The sequence below is a fragment of the Semicossyphus pulcher genome, unplaced genomic scaffold (assembly GCF_022749685.1).
Source record: "Semicossyphus pulcher isolate SPU_LCO1_2020_fin unplaced genomic scaffold, fSemPul1.0.p SCAF_15, whole genome shotgun sequence".
NCBI lineage: Eukaryota > Metazoa > Chordata > Actinopteri > Labriformes > Labridae > Semicossyphus > Semicossyphus pulcher.
This window is the reverse complement of record NW_027211659.1, coordinates 10,903,534-10,925,435: the sequence shown is the minus strand read 5'-3', so window position 1 is coordinate 10,925,435 and position 21,902 is coordinate 10,903,534. Positions and strand designations below refer to the sequence as shown.

Genomic DNA, 21,902 nt, shown 5'->3' with positions numbered 1-21,902 from the left:
GAGTCGAGGATATTGCTATATTTGGAGATGTCGCTTGTATGATAGAAGTCTGTAGTTGTAAAAATGGACTACTAGTTGTGACGGGCGTACGCGCCAATTGAAATCAAACGTTTCCTGACACTCGAAGTGCATTGTGGGTAAAAGTTGGTAAACAGAAGTGAGTTCACGACATTTAGCTAAAGTGTTTAGCTCATTGAACCTATTTAACGGCTAAATTGTATGTATGATTAGATTAACGCTTTTCTTGTGATATTCAAAGAAATTGGACACTCCCTCTACCCCGTCAACCCAAACAAACAACAAAGCGGAGAGGTGTGGCCACGGCTGGAGCCAAAATGGAAAGGACGGGACGTCAGTTTCTCACTTCGCACTGATTCATCTGACGTTAGCTAGCTTAACTTGCTAGCTGAGCAAAGAACTACCACAGAGAAGGGAACTCGGGGACAGTTGAATATGGCTGAACTTGAACAACACGAAGGAGAACAGGTACCGTTAGAACACATATGAGCTATTTTACAATTTAATCTGTCGCAAGCAAAGATATTTCTAACCTGTACGAACTTATTTGACAGAACCTGGACAAGAAAGTTGAGGAGACGAGACAGAGATTCAAGACCGAGTACCTCCAAGGTAAGCAGAGTTATTAAGGATAAGCTCACTGTAATGTGCTCCTTGACTCGTCACTTCTTTTGCGGAAGTTTAGGTTTATTGTGGGCTAGCCAACGTTATTTACGTACAAATAATGTGGGTGTTAATGTCAAGTCGTTGGCTGTTTGTTTACCTTGTCAGTGCGATACTATCATGACCTTAATGTTCATCCTTGATAAGCTCCAACAGATAACTAGCTAACGTTAGCTCTGTGTTGCCACATGTAGTAGTTTAGACTCATACAGCCTGAGGGTATAACGTCATGGCCTGCAAGAGGACTTACTTGAAGTTCACAGCACAGTAGGGTCATTATGGCTTCAACAGGATTTTACGTAGGAAAGTGAGTGTGGTTGAAAGTAGAACATTGTGCTTGTGCTCCTTTGAATTCATGTCATGTGATACTAGCGTTGTGTCATGTTTACAGATTCAGCAGAGAAATATGACTCCAGAGATGTGGACAGGCTTCAAAAAGATGATGCTCTGGTGGAGGGCTACCTCACATGGAGAATATATGTGGTCGATGATGCCTTGAAAATGATTGATGAAAGTTTTCAGTGGAGAAAAGAGTTTGGAGTCAATGGTAAGAAGTCATGTTATGATGTTTCATACATAGTAACATTCAAGTTCAGACACCAAAAATATTTATTTCAATCAATATCTTTCTATGACAAAATGTGTCTTTAAAACCCTCTTTTCCCTCTTAAGTTTTCAAGTGTTAAATGTCAAATAGAAAGCAGTTAACAAAGAACTTTGCCTGTGTAAAATTATCTAAAACTGTTAAAACTTTTTTTTAAAATCAGGACCAAAGTCATAAGCGAGTAAACAAGATAATGAATCTGTCCTTAAATGCTTGCCAAAATAAGCATTGCTGTTTCTTATCCAGTCCTACTTTGGTAGAAATGTTGACATCTCTAAATTTAGATGTTTGCAAGCTTGCAACACAGATCAGTGGTTGTCTTTGTGTTGCTCTAGGATGAATCCAGACAGAGTGTCATTGTGTGTTTAAAAAAAACCCCATATGCATGGACAAACCCAGAGAACAATCCCCAATGTATCTGTTTTCTGAGGAATTTCCCAGACTTGTTGTTTGTTTGTCTTAAATCCAACAAATCCAATTTGTCAAAAGTTGTAACAGGGAAATTTGATCTATTAGGGTCATTAGTATCCAGGGGCATCAGGGGCCTTAAAGTCTTAAATCCTTTGTATAGGCTTGTAACAAGTGTTTTATGTCAACTCAAGCAGTTTCCAGTACATGGCTTTGCTGCCATGATTAAAATGATAAGAAACAATACAAAATTCAAAATTGAGTATGTTAAATATTTGATTCAAACACTGTAGAGCATCTGTTAACACTTCCAAAGAAACCCCAACACTTTGCCCACAATTCCATGTTCTATATGGCACAACAACACACAAACACTGTGCTGTGTTATCTGCCTGTGTATTTCAGATCTCAATGAGAGCATCATTCCCAGATGGATGTTCGAGACTGGTGCTGTCTACCTCCACGGCTATGACAAAGAGGGCAACAAGCTCTGTATGTACTGGTTCTCTTACAGCCCTCCTAACATTAAAACCATAATAATAATAATAATATACTCTTACAATTAAGTCTTTCTCCAAATGTAAAACAAGATATGAGCACAGTTTAAACTGTGCGCCTCACTGAAATCTATGAATTGTCTTTGATTTTTTTTTTTATCTCTGTTTACTTTGTGTAGTCTGGTTCAAGGTGAAGTTACACGTCAAGGATACAAAAACAATCTTGGATAAGAAGAAGTATGTTGCCTTCTGGCTGGAGCGGTATGCTAAAAAAGAGCCTGGGATGCCCCTCACTGTCGTGTTTGACATGGCAGAATCTGGCCTCAGCAATATAGTAAGTCTGTGGTGACGGGTTTTTTGTATTGTATCAGTAACTTATAATATTATTAACTTTGGTGCTCTATTCCAAGTTTTCATTTAGCTTCTTTTCTTGAAGTTATATCATGATCTTCCAGACAAACGATTAGACATTTTCATTCCTATTAAATAAGCTTAATTTTTATATGAGAAAGACACAATTTCCTTGCTGTGACTGTCATTGAAAGGCGGTCGGGTGTCCTCATATTTCTTGTTGTTTGAGCTGGCATCTTGCCGGGACTGATGCTCTTCAATGGTTTTACACTTCAGAGATTAAAGTAACCTTTAAATCCCGTTGGTCAATTCGAGAGGACTGTCTAATCCTCCGACTCGCAGTGTCGCAAGCGTTAGCTCCTTGATGCAGCTCTCTGTCAACGACTGTGTCTTATTGGCCGGGCTCTATCCTGAAGAAATGACTCAATTAAGTACAAATAAACTGATGCAGGCAAGGCATAAAGGATAAATAGTTATGCAACCCATATATGAAATGCTTTGATTAGAAGGATCAGTTTAGAAAGCAGCCTTATTGAGGCTTGTTGAACCACAAGGGTAGCCTGTATGATCTCGTTAAAGCTCTGGAGTGACTCACCTGCATAGTAATGAGGCTTCTAGCCTATTATGGAGCCTAGCAGGGATAAAGGGGGCTGTATCTATTGACATATCGGCTGTTTGTCTGATGACTGTGATTAAAATGGAACATTAAGATTAGCAATTATGCTCACCTATAAAAAGAAGATTTTGCCCAGCCAATCAATCACCTTTTATTTTATGTTTTTAATCTGTTAGCCATCGTTACATTTTTATAGTTGTATCTAATTATGTTTGAATCAGAGCCCTATTATTTATGAGGAGAAAATGCATTTATTGGCACCTTAAAAGCACAAAATTATTAGGTGTGAAATGTTGACAAAACGGCATATAACATAATTTAAGAATAGTGTAACACAATCCAAAACCTTGGCGAAATAACATCCTCAAGTTCTCCTCAAAAGTATTTCAGAGGGAGTGAGCAGGGGATCATTCAGAGGAGCCTGTGAATAATTTTCATTTTCTGTTAAGTGGGTCACTCGCCACAGATTCAGTGGTGGGTAAAAGTGGCAAAACATTTTTCCTGTGAGAAATCCGAAGAGCGTCTTCTGTTGTCCACAGCCTCTTTGTCGCTCAGCGTTGATATCTTTTTCCCTTTTGTGTTTCAGGACATGGACTTTGTGAGGTACATTATCAACTGCTTCAAAGTATACTATCCAAAGTTTTTATGTAAGTAACAAAACTTTATCCACATTCACGTATGTTACAACCGCCATCTTCTTTCTCATCAAAACTTTGACAAACTTAATTCTCATGAACAATCTTTGTCCTCTCAGCCAAAATGATCATCGTGGATATGCCTTGGATCATGAATGGTGAGAATGAGCCTGCCATTTCTTCGCAGTTCAAATAACCTCATATAGTTTTATGTCCTTCTGTAACTTCTCTAAATGATAACCAGACTCTGACATCCTGATCATAAACGTGTCTGTGTTTCAGCTGCGTGGAAGATTGTGAAGTCGTGGCTGGGTCCCGAGGCAATCAGCAAGCTCAAGTTTGCATCCAAATCTGAGATTCAGTCATACATAGGCCTCGAGTACCTGCCACCTCACATGGGTGGAATGGTACGTTATCATGTATTTCTGATATTCTGCATTGATTCATGTTTATTAGATAGTAACAGAAGCTGCAAGTTTAAAATCCTTCTGTGGGATCGTGTTGTAATGATGAACAATTTGGCTGTGTTCGGTCTTTGACGTCTCCATCTTTCTTCTTCGAAATGTTGTTCAGCTTTGTCAGGTCACAACCTGAAAATGACCCTGAAATCTAAATTCATCACTTCAGTAAATGATAACATCTGTTTGATTGTTTCCCTCTCTTAATCCATTTCATGATATGCGTCCATATGCGAGCCACGGGACTTTCTAGACTTGTCAATAACCTTCTGTATAACTTCGTTTTAATTGATAATGTAAAGCTTTAAAAACCATGCATGCGGTGATGTGACTTATCTGGCTACGTTCCAGGACCCCTTCAAGTACAGCTACCCGCCTCTGCCTGATGACGACTTCCAAACGCCCATCGGTGACAACGGGCCCATTGTGAGCGAGGACGAGACGGAGAGCAAAGAGGGTGAAATGGAGAGCAAAGATAACCTCGAGTCCAGCTTCAACTCTGAGGTTGCGGTAAAGCCCAAAAAGGTATTTTCTCTCAGGTTTATATTTTTCTCTATTTCCAGTCCTTTCAGAATAAAAGATGTCTTCACCCTTTGTAGGCAGTTTCAATTCTCTAGAATATAAGGCAGGACTGCTGCTTGGCTGCTGCCTTCACCTTTTATTGTCTGAATATGGATGAATAAATGTTATATTTCTGAATAATATTAGAAACCAAATTCAGTTAGCAGGATCAGTGTTTCTGTTGAAATCAGTCAAGCTGCTGGAATGTATAACAAGAGCTGATTGAGCCAGGACATATTCTGATTCTGCCATTTCAGACAGTACTGCATCTTTCTGCTGCATGTCAAATTAGACACCCTATGTTCAGAGATTCCTCCTGTTTCATCTTTCACTCACTTTCTTTAATCTGAGCCTGAGATTACAGCATGTAATCAGACCGCTCTGCCGAGACAACTGTGAATCAAGTGGCAAGTAACGCCTCGATTCGGGAGACTGTAAGCTCTTGCTCATTGTCTCTGTGAAGGTGACTCCTAGTGTCTGAGGCTGCAATTAAATCCTGCCAACAAAGCCCGTGCATCGCAGCCAGCGCTCTGCTTCTCTCATCCTCTCAGCTTCCCATTTGGTCCGCAGAGGTTGTCGAGTCAGTAACATAAGCTCTTCCCTGCTATAGCTAGATTCCTATTCCCGTCTAACACCAGCACCCGGACGCAGTGAGACGCCCCGCAGGCTATATCTTGAATATGTCTGCAGCCACTGTCAACCTTCCTCTCCCTCCGGTGTCTCCGAAAGTTGATCTACTTGCAGTGGAGACTGCAGCTTATGCCCCATATTCTGCTCATTCCCCCTACAGGACAATTCAGCCCCTCGCTTCTTAATCTGTTTAGCGTCTTTTCTGCCTACCAGCAGGCAAAGAAAGCCTGCATGAAAATAGATGGAGGACTTTAAAGGGGGTCATCTCAGGATTTTCCCCGCTTTCAGGGGAGACTTGTTGTGCATTTACATGATCTTGATGCATGTTGTTTTGGTTGCTTTGTTTTGATGTAGCATTGCAGCTGTTATTTACAGATAACTTCTTGTTTTGCGTCACAGTCTGAGAGCAGCAGACTCGGGGTTAACCTACATTTGGTGTGAAGACAAGGACGTGACTGTTGTGATGTTTATTGCGGCTGATGGTGCTTTTCGTAGCCTGTTGCCCATAGGACACAAACTGTATCTGCCGGAGAAACCTGCTGGTGCTGCATCACCCACAGCTACTCCCATGAGCCTCCTAAGCCGTGATAAACAAAACAGTGTTCCCACTGTTAATAAATAACACATTGGTCATGCTCAACAGATTTAGATTTACAAAGCTGAGATAAAAAAAACAGTCAATTGTTCCCAACAATAATCTACAAGCACCAATTTGGAGTTTAAGGCTCCTACTGAACGTGGAATCATCGGTGAAAGCCTGCATAACTCTGAAAGAAAGGTGCATGGCCTTTTATTAGAGGCTTAATTTCATCTCAGGATACCAAACAGAATAACTGTATTTTAAAAAGCGCTGCAGCCCCTCGAGTGTCAGACTAGATATTAAAATGTTTGAGTCAGCTCTGTGGGAAAGGGGAAGATGTAACCTAGTTACTCAACTACTCTGCGGTGACTCTGCACACTGAGAATATTATAATACTTGGAGGTTTATGGATATGACTGACTGCAATCAAACAGCCTTAAGTGATTGAAAGGCTTAAGGTTACATGCCAATCGTAACTGAAGTCCAGAAACTATTCAAAGTCCACCCTTTGGCCAGAAACTCCTTCAGTCATAGCTGAAGTGTTATGTAGTAGATAGGACCATTATCATTCTAAGAGTCTTCCTTATCCATAGTCTTGGAGGTTTACAAAGTCAGTAAGCAAAGACAATATAAATAAAGGCAAGGTTAAGTTGATGATAGGAGCGGTGATGAGATATGCAAGTTTGTTATAACAGGTTAATTACCAGTAAGAACTGTTTCTTTACACACTTATGTTTGCACACAGTGAAGTATTAGGAACTTAACTAGTTAACCAAACCACAGTGTTAAGATAACAGTCTGTCTAAGGCCTGTTTGAGCACATTCCACAGCGCTTGTGCTCACCTCTCTGCACCTGATCGATCTTCAATAAATAGGAGCCTCTCCCCGTCCAGCTGCCACCATCCACCCACACCTGACGTCTTCTGGCTTCCAGGTACGCTCGATGGCTTCAGGAAGCTAATTGCCTCTCTCTCTGTTTTGAAACAAGGGCTGGAGATGGTAACAGAGTGTAGCATCTCACCCACTAAGGAGCTCAGAGTCCGGAAGATTTCTACAAGCTGCAAGGGCAGGTGCACTCACGTGATTCGGGACTTAATTGCGTGTGCACCTCCCTCACAGTTGACTGATGCCGTCACCACCCCCTTTGACCCGTCCTGGACCTCACATTTCAATTGGACCCTCTAGATTTTATTGCACTGTTTTAAAACCACAACACTTCTGACTTTGTCATCAAGGGATGTAGGCTGAATGTAGCCTACCGTTTGCACAATTTCATCTCAACACTCAACCAAGCAAGACACTCCAAGAGAACATGTAGCACAATCACTGCTGCCCATTAACAATTTAACATTATCTTCTAAGCTCAGACACTAAGTAATTGCTTCTCAGATAATTACTCTTATTACGTTAGACCAAGCTATTAACCCTTCGCACTAAATCTTAACACTGCTTGCCTTTGAGGCAACTTTTAAACAAAAGCCGTCCGTGCCTTGTCCTCTAATAGTACCCTTCACCAGGTCTGTGATTCTGGAGGGTGCTAATCATATAGATTATCTTGTTTTAATATGTACTGTATAATCCATAGACATGCCTTATTATAAGCATTTCACTAATCCTTAAGTTAGGGATAATTTTATCTCTTCAGTGATTTATTTGTCTTTGAATTTCATATGTTACACATAATGTGTAGAAGTCAATCAAGTTCTCTAATTTTATTGTTGTCTGTTTTATTTCTTTGTAAATGATTATTAGTTTTTTTTTTTACAAAAAATTGTATTTCAAAATAATTGCCTTTGTTGATCTTTAATGTAATTTTGTATGATCTTTATGAAATTTGCTGATGACACTAACCGAAACTGTACTGTTAATTCATAAATCTGCTTCAGTGTTTGATTTTAATTAAATTAATTAAGGTTGTTTTTCACATTACTACCTAACTGTGTGAATCCTGCTCTTTAAAATGATGAATAAACAAAGACATGATGATGATTATCTCTCGATGTCTTTCTTGTGGCAGTATGTACGGCAGTCAGCCATTAAATTCAGACGACATGTTTAGCTGCTTAACTGCAGCAAATGACACACTTCCCCTCTGAGTCACAAGTGTTCCATTACATACAGAGTTCATTCACCTTTGACCCCCCCCCCCCCCTCTCCCCTGCCCGGCGATGTGCTCACTCTCCCATCTGTTTTACACAATATGCTGTGTCAGCAACACTGTGAAAGCATCCATTTCCCCAACTCAACTACTATATGTATAACATCCCACACGTTCACGGAGTTTCACAATCCCGTCAGCTGTTGTGTGGTCTTGTGATCTGCGGAATAGTGGATGTTTTGCTGAAGTGAAAGTGTGCATGAGTGCGTGATATGACTTCAGGCTGGGTTGAACTATTATTTGGCTAAATGTCAAAGGTTTTTTTGGTTCTGCATTTATCAGATGGACATGCTGCGTTTTCTTTGCTCCATCTGGAGAGAAATTGGAACAAGGGTCATCATGGGGGGGTTCTGACGATGACTAACCTTTAACCATTATTTCACAAGAAACACGTATTAATCATGACAGATGACTGTGGAAAGCTTCATTAACTGATAGCTTTCTCTGCATGAAGGGCAAGGGTCAAACATTTCATTTTAAAGGATCCAGATAAGGGTCACATGATTACACACTCACTTTTTTAGCCCTATTTTCTAATTAAGCGCTTTTTTGTGTTTCAGGTGAACTTCCTGGAAGACAGTTTGAGGTCAGAGGACAATGACAAAGGAGAAACGAGCTCAAGGACCAAAGGAGCCAGGAAGCCACTGACCACCTTCAAAGGCATTCTGCTGGATGTTAGGTAGGTCGTCCTTCTCGTGCTTCTCCATCACCGGAATGTCGGTACTACACTTACAGATGATGACGAACACATTGCTCCAAGAAGAGGTTGTCTTGCTAGGTTCCAATAACTCCATTGAGGCAATGTTTCATGAGACACATGTTTACTACCGACCCTTCTTTGGACCTAATACGTTTCTTGTTTCCATAGATAATTGTTTGGGGAAAAAAATCTTCTAACTGTTGGTGGAGCTGTCTTTTAGTTTGTCCTGTACATGTGTTTCGAATGTTTCGTTCTTTTAGAGCAAAAAAAAACCCTTCAGTGTTCAGACCACCAAAGCTTTTCCTTCTAAATGGTGCTTTTAGCCCCACTAGCAGGTTGGCTCTTGGGATGGCATTTTTTAGTCTGGGTGGGTCAGTAGTTCGACCACTTAGGCCCGGACTAAAATATCTCAACAACTACTTAATGGACAGCCATGAACTGTTCAGCCCTCCAGAGGATAAATGCTACTTACTTTGGTGATTCCTTGACTTTACTGCAATGCCACGAGCAGGTGAGCATGTTTGGCTTTTAGTAAAATGTCTTGACAATCTTGAGTAATCTACATTCCAACTTCTACCAACTTTTGTGAACCACTTTCCCTGTAGTGCGACTGTAGGAAAGCCCCTTGTTGTAGGTGGAGGTAAGTGTGTTAATTGTCTCTGCCTCCCAGATTAATATAATTTCTTATCTTTGGTAGAATATGTTACTGGCAACATTATTGTTTGTTATTGTAACATGTTCCAACCTTGGATTGCTGGTGTTGTGCATTTGCCAAAGTTGGTTGGTGGGTCGCTGGCCCTTTAAGAGAAACGTGACTTTCCAAGGGACTGTAGCAAGTCGATCTCAGTCTGTCTGATGGCTGTTGAGCTGCAGGTTGTCTTCTGTACTTCAAGGAAGTTGTGTGTCTCTGCTAGATATACCACATTCTTCTTTGATAAAATAATGCAAACGAAAGCTCAGCCTCTGTGATGCTTTGACCGTAGTCACACCCCCGTAGTGTTTGCTAGCTCTATTTTTGCGCAACTGAAGAGGCCTTAGACCTCTGTTCTAGCAACCATCATATAACAGGTTTTTTACTGAACAAATTACCATTAAATTCAACATAAGGGTCCCCATTCAGGATAAATTGTTATAGTTTTTGTGATCCCCTGATTCTTCTTCTCTCCCCCCAATCAAGTCAGATTTTTAATTTGTCCAATGCAGCGGTTCATGAGTACCATCTTTATTTAATTGATCGAATTGATCATCAAAAGCTGGTTTCTACTTTTTCTTTTATCTTCCAGACAACAACTTATTGACATTTGTATATTTATTACAAGAACATTAAGTATGAGTACTACACTACTGGACATAGGAATCTAGCCACAGCTGGTTAAACATTTACAAATTGGTGTACAAATTAAACTAATGTACTGTGCATAATGACTTTACTCCGACCATGGTCCTGCTCAATGGGGCACGACATGTCAAGGCGTTAGAAATCCACTTGACGAAGGCAGCTTGAACTACAGTCACTGCTGGAAATAGAGACAGAAGAAGAATGTGCCCAGGGAAAGCACCTGTTACTCATTGTTTGAGGAGTCGACAAACTTTGATTCGTGTCCGTACCAGAGTTCAATTCACATTCACACATGCATCAGAGGCAGACCAGTTCTGTGTGAAATCACCCGGTCTAGTTGTCCTTCACCTCTTCCCAGGTTGTATTTGCACACAGTCCAGATTCTTTGTCCTGCGATTAGACATCATTTGTGTTTTGAAGACAGAAGGGCCTGAACCCAGAGAGCTCGACCGGCCATCGGAGGATTTCTGGATTGATGCTCAGAGCTGATGCTGTATCCATTAACTAGCTTGTCCTCTGTCCAAAAACATTCTGCCAGTCACCACAACCACATGTTGCTCTGTGGTTGATTTCACAGTGCACTTCTGCTTTGTACACTTAGAAACAGCAGAACATCAAATCCTTCAAGCAGGCAAGCATTTCTGTAGAGCTGTTGAGACTGAATAGTTTTAGATAGGTGCGCCAAATACACCCCAAACTATGTGTATGACTTGCCTGAATTTGAATTGCCTTGTACATATTGACAAAATGTTCTCTTCACGTATCGACTCAACGCCTAAAGTCATTATTGATGTGTTTGTTCCTTTATAGCCCGATTGATCTGGCCACACGTGGGCAGGAATTAAGCATGCTACCGATCAATAGTTCAGTGAGAGACACTGGCCATTGATCAATAGCGCAGGTCACACCTCTTTCACATGTAGTCAATCACATCATATGTTTTAATTGATCATTGAGTGAGTTGCAAGGGTTGTGTCGATTTCGGCGCTGCAGAGGAGTCAAGAAATCACAGTAATCTGGTTGTTTTTTTTCCGGGTAAATACTTGGCCATGCTTTCACACACTGTGTGATTTCACTCGTCGTTTTCATGAATAATGTCCGCTGAGTTGTGTTTTCACAGTGAAACAGCTTTGATGTGAGGATTTTGACAGCTCTGGGCTGTGAATTATAGTGATAAACAGATTTAAATGAGCCTTAAACGCAATTATATTTCTGAGCTGCGTTAGCCTTAATTCGGGGCTGTGGGCTTTAGAGGGGAGTTGGGGGGCTTTGATCTTGTGTTTGCCGAAGGTTCCCAGAGCCTGAAGACTCACTCTGAGATCAAGCGAGCTCCAGACTATACAGCTGTTTTACTGGGTAAAAGAACGCACGAAGACATGCAGAGAAAAAACTGATCTTTGTTCGTAGCACTTTTAGCTGCATCAATGAGCGGCTTTCTCCACATGAGGATGATATTGTAATCTGTTTGTGAGTTTCTTCTCGGTGACGTGGATGTCCCCAATGCGTTCACTGTTCGCTGAGGTTGAAGTCTAATCTACTATTAATAGTGAAGTTGAACTGTTGCAAACTTTGTTAGAAGGAGCATCGAGTTTAAAATCAAGGGTCAGACCTGCAGGGAAAGTGTTCCATTGCTGACTTTTAGGTCACATATCCGCTCTGGATATCACAGCATGATCAGAGCTCTTCCAGTTAACGTGCAACTGTAACCAAGTTAATACTAGCATATTTTCTCTGTTAACCTAATTCTTGTTTCACCCGTATGAGGACAACGCCCCCGTAGTTTTTGGCGTTCTTTTCTCAGCAGCTTGGTACCTGTCTACACAGAACTTGTTTCCTCACAGCCAATCAAATCGCTTCATGTGAACCCTTATTTGCATAAAGCGGTAACATTTGGATAACGGTCAAACCGACTTACAGCCAGACACATTCACAGACTTTGAACAGCAACCCACACTAGCTTAACTCTGCTTACGTCTTGTCCTGCACCAACATGTTGAACGAGCCAACAACCAATCATTAGGCCTGATCAGGGAACAGAGTGAGGATATTAATCAGAAGTTTCATCGTTATGTGGTGTTAAATTCATTCTGTAGACAACAATATAATATTTGCTGCTGCCACAAGGACTGCAAAGATAAGATCTTCAGTATCGAAGTGTATTGATGATCATTGAATAGATGTATAGAGCAACACCAGTGTAAATTTGCTGTCAATCATCAGCTGCAAACGATGCACCATCTGCCTGTAATTTATAAAATAGGTTTTTGAGCTTTTTGTCTCCTTCGTCTGCCAGGGCTCAGCCTGCCAGCTGCTGTCAATCAAACACCATCCAGTCACTTCGACAGAGAGGAAGTATTGCTGATATTTCCCCAAAGGCCCTTTTCCCTTTCTTTAAACAATAAAAAAAAACTCTTCCTCTTTTTAACTGAAAAAGGGAATAGCTACATGTGATTTCGGTTGGACCTAAACCTTAAAATAGTTCAGTTTATATTCTCCTGCTGCCAAGATGTGGCTTTTCAAGGACACAGAAACACATGAGAGAAATCCATATGAGTCATGAATGAGCTCCATGTAAGAGTCTTTTGTAAAGGTTAAAGAAAAGTTGTCAGGAGGTGTAGAAGAATCTGTGAAGACTCTTTTAAAATCGGAATAAATGATAGGGCATTAAGGCATCTCCTGAATGAGTTTTTTTAAGCTGCAAAATATCACCTGTATATCATCCTTTAAAAAAGACTTACTAAGTAGAGAAGTTAAGGTTATGTGTTGTAGGAAAAGCTACAAGTCCCTGGAAAATCCTACCACACAGACAGCAAGGCACAAGAACAAGTAGCAGACCAATTTGTATTGATAAGCTACGTTGGAGAGAAACAACAAAGCATGCTGTGAACCGAATGGGAATCGGATCTGTATCGGAGTTCACAAATTGACTGTATTTTTAAGCCTCTAGTTTCCACCCAGACAGTTTTCTAATGTTGCCCCTGTTTCATCATGTGTGTGTTTCTCTCTCCCCACAGCCCCGCAGAGGAGCTCAGCTTCGGCTCCGGCGAGACGGAGAAAAGGAGCCTCATTATCCTGAGCAATGTGACCAAGAATCAAGTCGCCTTCAAGGTGAGTGCAAAGGCGCTCGTATACATGCGTGTTCTAGTTTCTCACAGCGTTAGTTGACAGAACAACTGCTTTGCACTGCTACAATAAAGTAATGCTAATACAATTTTTAATTAAATCTATAAATCAGTAAGTTTATCAACAGAAAAGTTACAAAGTACATTTATCCCACCGGCCTGCGTGCCTCTGTTTAATATAATGTAATGTATTAGTGCTGGGGTAATCTCCATTTACAGATTGTACTTAGAAAGTAGAATCTGTAGGCAGGGACGTGGATTTTAGGGAAGGTAAGTGTTCAGGTTTCTGTTTGAACTACACTTGTAGTCCGCGTAATATTGACCGATCACGTATCGGCAGGCTGCGGCGTATGCAGGACAAACAGTCCATGTGTATGTGTCCGGCGTAATGTCCTCCCGGCTCCCATCAGCGTCATCTGACAGCAACTTAGCTTCTTATTAATCTGCAGCAAGTTCAGCTAACAACCTGTTCTAGATCTGAAATTCAACTTAAGATAAATTCCCCTGATGCTGTGTCACGAAAGCCGTTCAGCGTTTAGATTTCCCGACTTCCTCGAATGCATCAGAAACAATCGATCTGACCTCCGTTTAACAAACCTTTTAAAAGTAGACCTGACGAAGCTTCATTTTTACGTTTTACGAATCTGCATCATGATGTTGAAATTTCGGCAAAGGTAAGACCCGTTAATTAAAGTACATCACAAGAATATTTTCTTTTGCTGTAAACAAAACAGCATGTAGAAAAGGTCAAGTCTTGACTGGATGTCGTTTATCACTAACTGGTGGCTAAACCGGACATGCCCAACATGTTCTCCATTGTTCCCAGAGGCTCTATCGTCCTCAGACTACAGCCGATGGGATCTGATATTAGTGCAGGGGAAGTCACCACACACTTTAGAAAAACTCTTTAGTTGAGAGCTGTTTGCTCGAGGCGGGATCAGACCTCTACCAGATGACTAAGCAGGGCCTCGCTTTTATTAGCTCTTGCTCATGTCAATTTGTTGATGTTTCATATGCGTCAGAAGTGACCTCTCATGTTACCGTTAACCATTACATCATGTTTTCTTCAGGTACGGACCACAGCGCCTGAGAAGTACAGAGTGAAGCCGAGCAGCAGCAGCTGTGAAGCAGGAGCTTCTGTAGACATAGTGGTGTCTCTGCATGGAGGTACAGCACTTACGCTCTGCACTCTGCCGCACTCACAGCAGCTTCCTGATGCTGAACTTCAGAATAATCAAAAGAGTCCAGTTTGAGTCTCTTACCTTCTCAAAGTGCCACTTTTCCTTTCCTTTGCCTGACATACATATTTGAAGAGTGATAAAAGAATCATCCCCCGAAAACAAATCAGATGACTGACAGCGCTGTGCATCAGCTGAAGGTCATGATGTGCTGCATTAACCTCGGAGGAATCACCGCTACCTATTTTCTGATTCCCTGACTTTTATGATGCGGCTCCTTTTTAACTTTTTAAATTGTATCTGCCTACATGAATGTTTTGGTTTAATCTTGCTCTGAATATTTCCGTGCAGGTTCTCAGGCCTCCCCACAGGACAGATTTTTGGTTATGGCTGCAGAGATGGACAATGCTGGATCACAAGAGCTTGCACAGTTCTGGAAAGAAGTACCGAAAACTAAGATCATGGAACACAGGTACGGATCTGTACTCCTTATTTTAGTCATGTCAAGATATACTGTGTGTTACAGTGTTTGCCACACACACTTCTCATCATAGTGTTGACAGTGAACTTGTAGGCTCTGTATCACACTGAAGGTCTCTGCTTATTAGACTCTCGACTCTCCAACAGGTTGCGCTGTCATGTTCTGGAGAGCGCTAAACCAACAGTGAGTCCTCTCAACAACAGTCTGATGGAGACGGGGACCAGCGGACAGCAGGAATTCAACACGACAGTGAGTTCTGTTGAAAGAGAAGCCTTGTTCCTGCAGAATACTTATTATCACTTAGTTACAATATAGTTTTATTTATATGGAGACGACATGAAACCTTATACTTCCACATACTACATACTGTATGAATTGAACCATAAGGCCCCGTGTTCACATAGCGCCTTTTTCTGAGCACCAGCGTCTTTTTTCAATTGTCCAATGAGGACAGAGCGCATGCAGGAGTCTTTTTTCAGCTCCGCTTTTTTTATGCAGCCACTCCGAGCGCTGTGAGTTGAAAATCTCTGAACTTTTCAGAAAGGCGCTGGTGTCGACACCGCCACTTTTTTCAGACAACCAATCAGATGGGGCACTTGTCACCCTGATTACCACCAAACATGGAGGAGCAACTTGTTTTGGCCGTTTCCGTCTACCTGGAGATGTACGATATGACAAACAGACAGTATCACAATAGAGACCAAAAAGTCCCGAAAGGCCGGACACTAAATGTTGCTGGTAAGTGTTGTAAGCTTGTTGTATTAAGTTAAAGCTCCTGTGAGGAACTTTTGATTTGTGTTGATTTTGGCGCCCCCTGTGGACAAAGCTGTACCTCGTATCTCTTTGCTGATTTTTTTGTCCTGCTTAAGGGCCCGAACAAACAAAACGTGTATTGCAGGCGTAAAACGCGAGGTGCACCGCACTGCCTTTTTGTGAAAGTAAACACCCGATCAGACAGAGCGCGTTTTAGCAGCTGGGGGCGGCTTTTTTTCCCTACTGTTGTTAAGGCAACCACCGAATCATTAGCTGTCATTAACCTAACCGTTACATTTTAAACTGACAGAAGGCTCGCCTCTCCTTTCATCCGATTGGACAATGAGAAAAAACGCCCATGACGTCGGGCGCTTAACTTCTTTGAGTTGAAGTTTTTTCAACTCGAGGCGCTCGGAGCGTTTTCTCAAGAACGCGAGGCGCACAGAGCGGAAAAAAGCGTGGCGCTCTGCAAAGCAAATTGAAAACAATGACAAAAAAAGCTGCCTCCAGCTGCTAAAACGCGTCCTGTCTGATCGTTCCCTAAGTGGTGTTTTTTGACAAAAAATCTCATCCTGCTTTCTTCAACAGTCATATGTATCACTCAATTTTTGCCCTGTAACATGTAAACAAAGGCAGCGTGCAGTTAATCGCTTCGTCTGACACCTACCCCCCCAGCCAACAGTTTCAGGCATTCAAAATAACTATATAGAAATAATCAGTCTTGTTACTGATGACCTGGTTTGCTTTTGTAGGTCATATAGAGTAATCACAGTTAATATCAGTCTGTTTCATAACCAGTGAAAAACTCCTCACAGGAGCTTATTGTTGTCATAGACACAAAACCCACATGCAGCGTTTTTTTCTCTCACCGCACAAGTGCTTCATCCCAGCACTCGCCAGCGCTTCTGTTAACACGGGGCCTTGTTTACAATCTATTTTAAGATCAAGGACATGGAAAGTTGAAACACACCAATTAAGATGAAACAGATACGTTTTTATTTTTATTTCATACTCAAACACCTATTTTAACATTCAGGGGAATATTTTGAAAGAGTTCATGTCTGTGTGTTAACTATGGAGCTGGAACCGAGCTGTTAGCCTAGCTTAGCATAAAGACTAAAAACAGGGAAACAGTTGGCATGGCTCTTTTCATTGTTTAAAAACAGCTCCCCATCACCTCGAGCAATTAAATGTCAATTTGTGGTTTTAGGGAAATCATGTGCTGGGAGTATTTCTTGACTGTCAACACTTTAAGTGCCTGCCCAGTGTTTTGTGTATCCTGCTGATTGACTCATAATCCGTAAGTGACGACAAGATTGGAAGTCACTCAACCGTCGTTCACCAGCAACAAGTGACAGCACTTAACTCCCCTTAAACCCATAATGTTTTATAACAGTTGTGTTTATGGATTTAGAGGTGCTGGTAGGTGTATTTGTGAAGTCTGAAGAAAGCCCTGATTGTTGTTTCCTCTTGCTTCCACTCTGAATGTTAAAGAAGCTAATTGCCTCCCTCCTCCAGGTCCGTACTTATCACACAGACATGAGTTGTATCAACCGTCTCATCCGACTCCTGGCGAAAAACAGATTAGACATATTCCCAAACTGTCGTTCTAATCCTTGAACTTACTGTGTATCTAATTTATTTCCACGACTTGTAATTGCGAGTGTGTTAGATTGATAAACCGGGTCAGTGAACCAGTTCTTATCTCACCAGCTCATGCGAATGATGGCCTGCAACTCACGTCTGGAGCAGAAGCTGAACACGTGCGTGTGGGTGCAGAAGGTCCTCGTCGCGTTGGTGCTGGTCCTCGTGGTGCTGAACCTGCAGTGTCTCTACCTGCTGGGTACCTCTTGACCCGCCACAGCTCCCTCCGCCCGCGGACGCACAGACGGTTGCACCTGAGAGACTGTGGTTCTGTTCCTCCCCCCCTCCCCTCCCCCCCGCACTCCTCACAGGCTACATGTCAGCGAGGAGTGCCGACTTTTGGGAACATGTGAGTTGATTCGAAGTTACTAACCGAAGAGATTGTACTCGTCTCTTTTCAGGCACTTAAGAGTTAATATGACTTTTAACAATGTGACATCGAATCAATAATGTATTTTTTAAGACAACATGAAAAAATAAATGTGTATTTATTGCAAAATATGTAGGGCAAATTTGTTATTTTTGATTATATTGTACAATTTTTTATAATGTATAAAAGATACAGATTATAAAATAAACACCTTTTGTCAATTTATCCCATTTGTTCCACATTATGATGCTTTTTGTCCTCGTTTACTCCGGCAGAAGATAAAAGAGCACGTTCATGTCATCTACACCCTCGCCTTTATGCTTACATTCAGATGTCTTAGTCACACAGTAGTCCTGCTTTGCGTAAGTATTCCCACTCTTTTATAAACCCTCATTAGCACAAGGGTGTCTAATTGAAAACATTGCAGTATATGACCTAACTAAACCCCTCCGCGCTCAGACCAAGAGGCCACAGGAGAGCCCTGTCTCCGCTATCTCTCCTATTTGTTTTAATTACCCCGACACCAGCAAACTAAAAATACCAAAGCAATTACTGGCGAGTGCAAGGACACACGGCGCAACCCACTTGTAGCTTAGCGAGAGCTGCTGATATCTAAAACAAGATCCGGCTCGGAGCAATCAGGACGCGGGCGCGAGGAACGATCACAGTTGGGTTATTAGATGTGTGCGCGTTAGGGTTGTGTGGCGTAAACATGTGCAGCTTCTTTCGCAGTGGGTGGTAGCTGCTCGGGATGATTGGGATGACTCATGCAACGGCTAAACTACTCCTGTGTTGATTATAAACACATGCAGAGTGTTTATTCCCTTAAGATTGCATTGTGTTGCTTTTCCTGTAACTCTTTTTATTATAGTGGTTCCTAAAAATAGCTGTTTGTAGAAGGAGCCTGACGCTTTTGCTTTTTGTTTGCTGCATGTAAAACTTGCATAACTTGTTTCACTTCAACCTTCAGTTAAAAATGCATTTTGCGCCGTTTTGCTAGTAAGTGCCTTTGCAGTAAAAAAAAAGAAATAGGATGTGAGTTAATGGAGTGTTTCCCTCTGGAGAATCAAAGTAAAAGCTTTGGCATCACACATAGGTTGGTAGATTTTTAAGTGCATCTGAGTGCCACGCAGCACCTGACTGAACCCGGGAAGTTGTTCAGACACGCTGCGCTGCACAGCACCATCAGTGACGCCACTCTTGCTGTAGTGGAAAATAATTTGGGCGGTCGTTTGACACTGATTACCAGAAAGACTCGTCTCACCTAATTGTCTTTATGTCAGTAATTACAGGCGGAGGATACTGTAGGTGTTCCACAGCAGCTTCAGAAGCTCCTCCACCGTATTGATTTCACATGAAACGCCAGTTAAATCGAAACCTCGTTCAATTTGGACGCCCCCCCCCGAGGCACTCATGCGACGTTTGAGGGGACGATGATTTAGTTCAAGAGGGAAATTGGTACAGGAGGGACTGATGGAAAGTTAATGAGTGCATGAAGGGTGTGAGTGAGTGGAGCAACTGTTGCTTTGATGATAGTCAGTATATACCATACAGAAAACCTTATTCTCCATCGCTGTCTTTCTTCCCTAAACCGGGGGCTGCGGTCGAAAAGTAAAAAACGACGCCTCCTGTCCTTTTCTAACCACTTTCCTTGACCTCGATGGAAAACGTCATGAGGTCAAGGAAAGGTGTGAGGAGACGACCACAGTGCTCAGAGAATCCGACTGCACTTAAGCTGGGCGGATGTGACTGATGTCACATGGTTCTGCCGTGTAAAAAAAATACAATTTACCGATGACAGACTACAAAGAGCACAATCGGCCGGTGTTGTTTCAGTCGTAAAAACGTGGACGTGAAACGTGAAAAATCCGACCTCATTTAGAAGTTTACGAACCAGTATGGCCCGTCAGGACGAGGCAGCAGCAGCAGTAGTCTACACTTGTTCTGTCTCACTATGAGCTTGTAATGTGTGAAGCACACAAAACTGCAAACTAACACACTTCACTTCATTTATTTATTTATCATATTTATTACAGGCAAAATAAGAGTCGCACTTTAGATATAAGCTTCATCAATGTCATCAATACAGAAAAAAATAACAAGTCAGACACGTGGGTTGAGTTTTAAACGGCACTAATCTACATTAGCTTGATTGATTAACTGGTTTTGGGAATTAAATCATGAATCATAACTTTAATTGTATGGAAATAACCGTTTAATCCAGTCAAGCTGGCATCCAAATCTACTACCTAGCCTACTATCTTCTGTCATGTTAATGCGTGTATTCATGACCGCAGAGAGGTGCGTCACTTTAAATGTTGCTGCCACAAGGAATTGTGGGTCATTATTTTTTCCTCTCCTTTGTAAAAGATGGTCCAGTGTTTCCTAAAGGAGATAATGATTTCCTTATCGCTTACAGAATTCGAACCGCTCTTATCACGGCTGACACTTCCGGGTCGTTTCACTCAGTTAGGAACCTTCCAAACCAAAACCCTGTTCTCTTCTTCCTCTCCTCCGGGGGTCCCTCGGCCCCTCTGATTGGCTGTATGCACGCGCGAACACTCAGGTCAAAGGTCACTGAGCCCTTTTAAAGTTTCAGGCGAAAGTGTTGACAGCGAACAGGCTGCTCAGAGCTTTAAAAACACCTACATGATGCACCCTCACACTCAATATTTATGCAACCTGTGCGGAGAAAACTGTTGGGAGAATCAGAAGGAAAAGTAGCATTACTTTGCATTTCATGTCCCCTGCTTCAGGCAGTGGAAAAACAAATGATTACCATGAAATCAGGCAGGACATCCAAAATACTCGATTTGAGCAATGGAGGGCCGATGACCTACATAGAACACGGCATCGTTTGGTTTCTATCATCTGGATAAATAGAGATCACCTCCTCAGCTCCGTGTGACTCAGTGATTACACATTCATCCATTCAGTTGCTGTTTTAAAATATGATGAAACTTGTCTTCCTTTTTCTTATGCATCCGGTGTTCATGTGATGTTTTGTCTCGATGATTTTGCTGTGCTGGTTTTTATAAATATACTCTGTAGACTCTGGGGAAATATGTCAACGCGTCCTGTTTACTACCACAAAGCCAAAACATCACAGTCTTTGTTTCTCGTGACTGAAAAACAACTTTGACAAGCTTATTTCTTCAGTTTGTATGCACATAATGATATACATTTGTCTCTTTTAAAACCTAATTTTTAGTGCATGACTTAAACATACATAACACTGGATACGTATCATTTTATATAAGGATTCAGTAATGAAAAGCACAAAAACAGTAAGGAAACAGTAGCTGGGTGTGTATGTTGTGGGTGCTTGTTACGAGAGTGACAGAAGACAGTAACAGCAGAGGCCTGGCAGAGCATCACCAGGGACCAAACCCAGCGTCTGGTGATGCCTGTAGGTTCTACACTTCAGGCTGTCATTGACTGCAAAAGATTAGTAACCAAATATTAAAAGGAACAATTTGATTTATGATTGTGTCACTTTGTCCAATTACTTTTGGTTCCTTAAAAAGGGTACCACGTATAAAATGTGTTGTAATTCCTACACCATTCACCTGATTTGGATGTTAATAATTAAAGCTGAAAGTCTGCACTTAAAGCACATCTTAATTTCAGTGTACAGAGCCCAAATGTCCAAATGTTTATGGACCTAACTGTATAGAAGAGAACAGGCTGGGTTGCAGTGGGAGGCGTGGGGCTTACCTCCGCTCAGCAACAGTGGCTAGCTTAAACCAAGAGCGCTCCACGAGTGGCCGGCCCAGGCGGCGTCAGTAGATGTTCCGTGTTCAAGTTTTATTGCTGGTTTTTAATCCAAAATAAATAAGGAGATAGTCCTTCTAGTCCTTGTCGTTATCAGGGCACAAAACAAAAGGTCCTCTGGTTTCAGGACTCAATCAAGCACCAAACTTCTCACTAAAAATACTGAAACATATACGTGTTACTGATCATGTCCTGCTTTCATTATGTCCTGGCATGTTTTCAGACACAATTTGGAAAAACAGGAGATAACTTATCTGTGTTTTCGCACAGACATGATCTATGTGTTCTGCAAAGGATCAAAGGCAATAAACCGTTTCCAGGAATTCCGTCAGGACCACATGTAGCGGACACGGAGATTTCAT

The 21,902-nt window shown here is 41.7% G+C and overlaps 1 protein-coding gene across 2 annotated transcripts; it reads left to right on the top strand.

Moving 5' to 3' along the window:
• Positions 1-118: 118 nt before the first annotated feature.
• On the top strand, positions 119-17,706 carry mospd2 (motile sperm domain containing 2). Of its 2 annotated transcripts, XM_069663761.1 has the most exons (16): positions 119-157; positions 260-486; positions 573-630; positions 1,073-1,228; positions 2,099-2,185; positions 2,370-2,524; positions 3,744-3,804; positions 3,912-3,950; positions 4,075-4,199; positions 4,602-4,775; positions 8,740-8,858; positions 13,233-13,326; positions 14,411-14,507; positions 14,870-14,990; positions 15,146-15,248; positions 17,466-17,706. In XM_069663761.1, exons 2-16 carry the CDS (start codon positions 454-456, stop codon positions 17,604-17,606), a joined length of 1,563 nt encoding a protein of 520 aa, XP_069519862.1. In that variant the 5' UTR covers positions 119-157; positions 260-453; the 3' UTR covers positions 17,607-17,706. The 2 variants fall into 2 exon arrangements, with proteins under 2 accessions (XP_069519862.1, XP_069519863.1); XM_069663762.1 differs by lacking the exon at positions 119-157 and having other exon boundaries at positions 158-486.
• Positions 17,707-21,902: the final 4,196 nt, after the last annotated feature.

Excerpts from the sequence above, each read along its gene's own strand:
- mospd2 (XM_069663761.1), top strand. The coding sequence starts at position 454 with ATGGCTGAACTTGAACAACACGAAGGAGAACAG. Across the intron at positions 3,951-4,074 it reads TATGCCTTGGATCATGAATG|CTGCGTGGAAGATTGTGAAG; the intron begins GTGAGAATGAGC and ends TCTGTGTTTCAG. Across the intron at positions 13,327-14,410 it reads AGAATCAAGTCGCCTTCAAG|GTACGGACCACAGCGCCTGA; the intron begins GTGAGTGCAAAG and ends TGTTTTCTTCAG.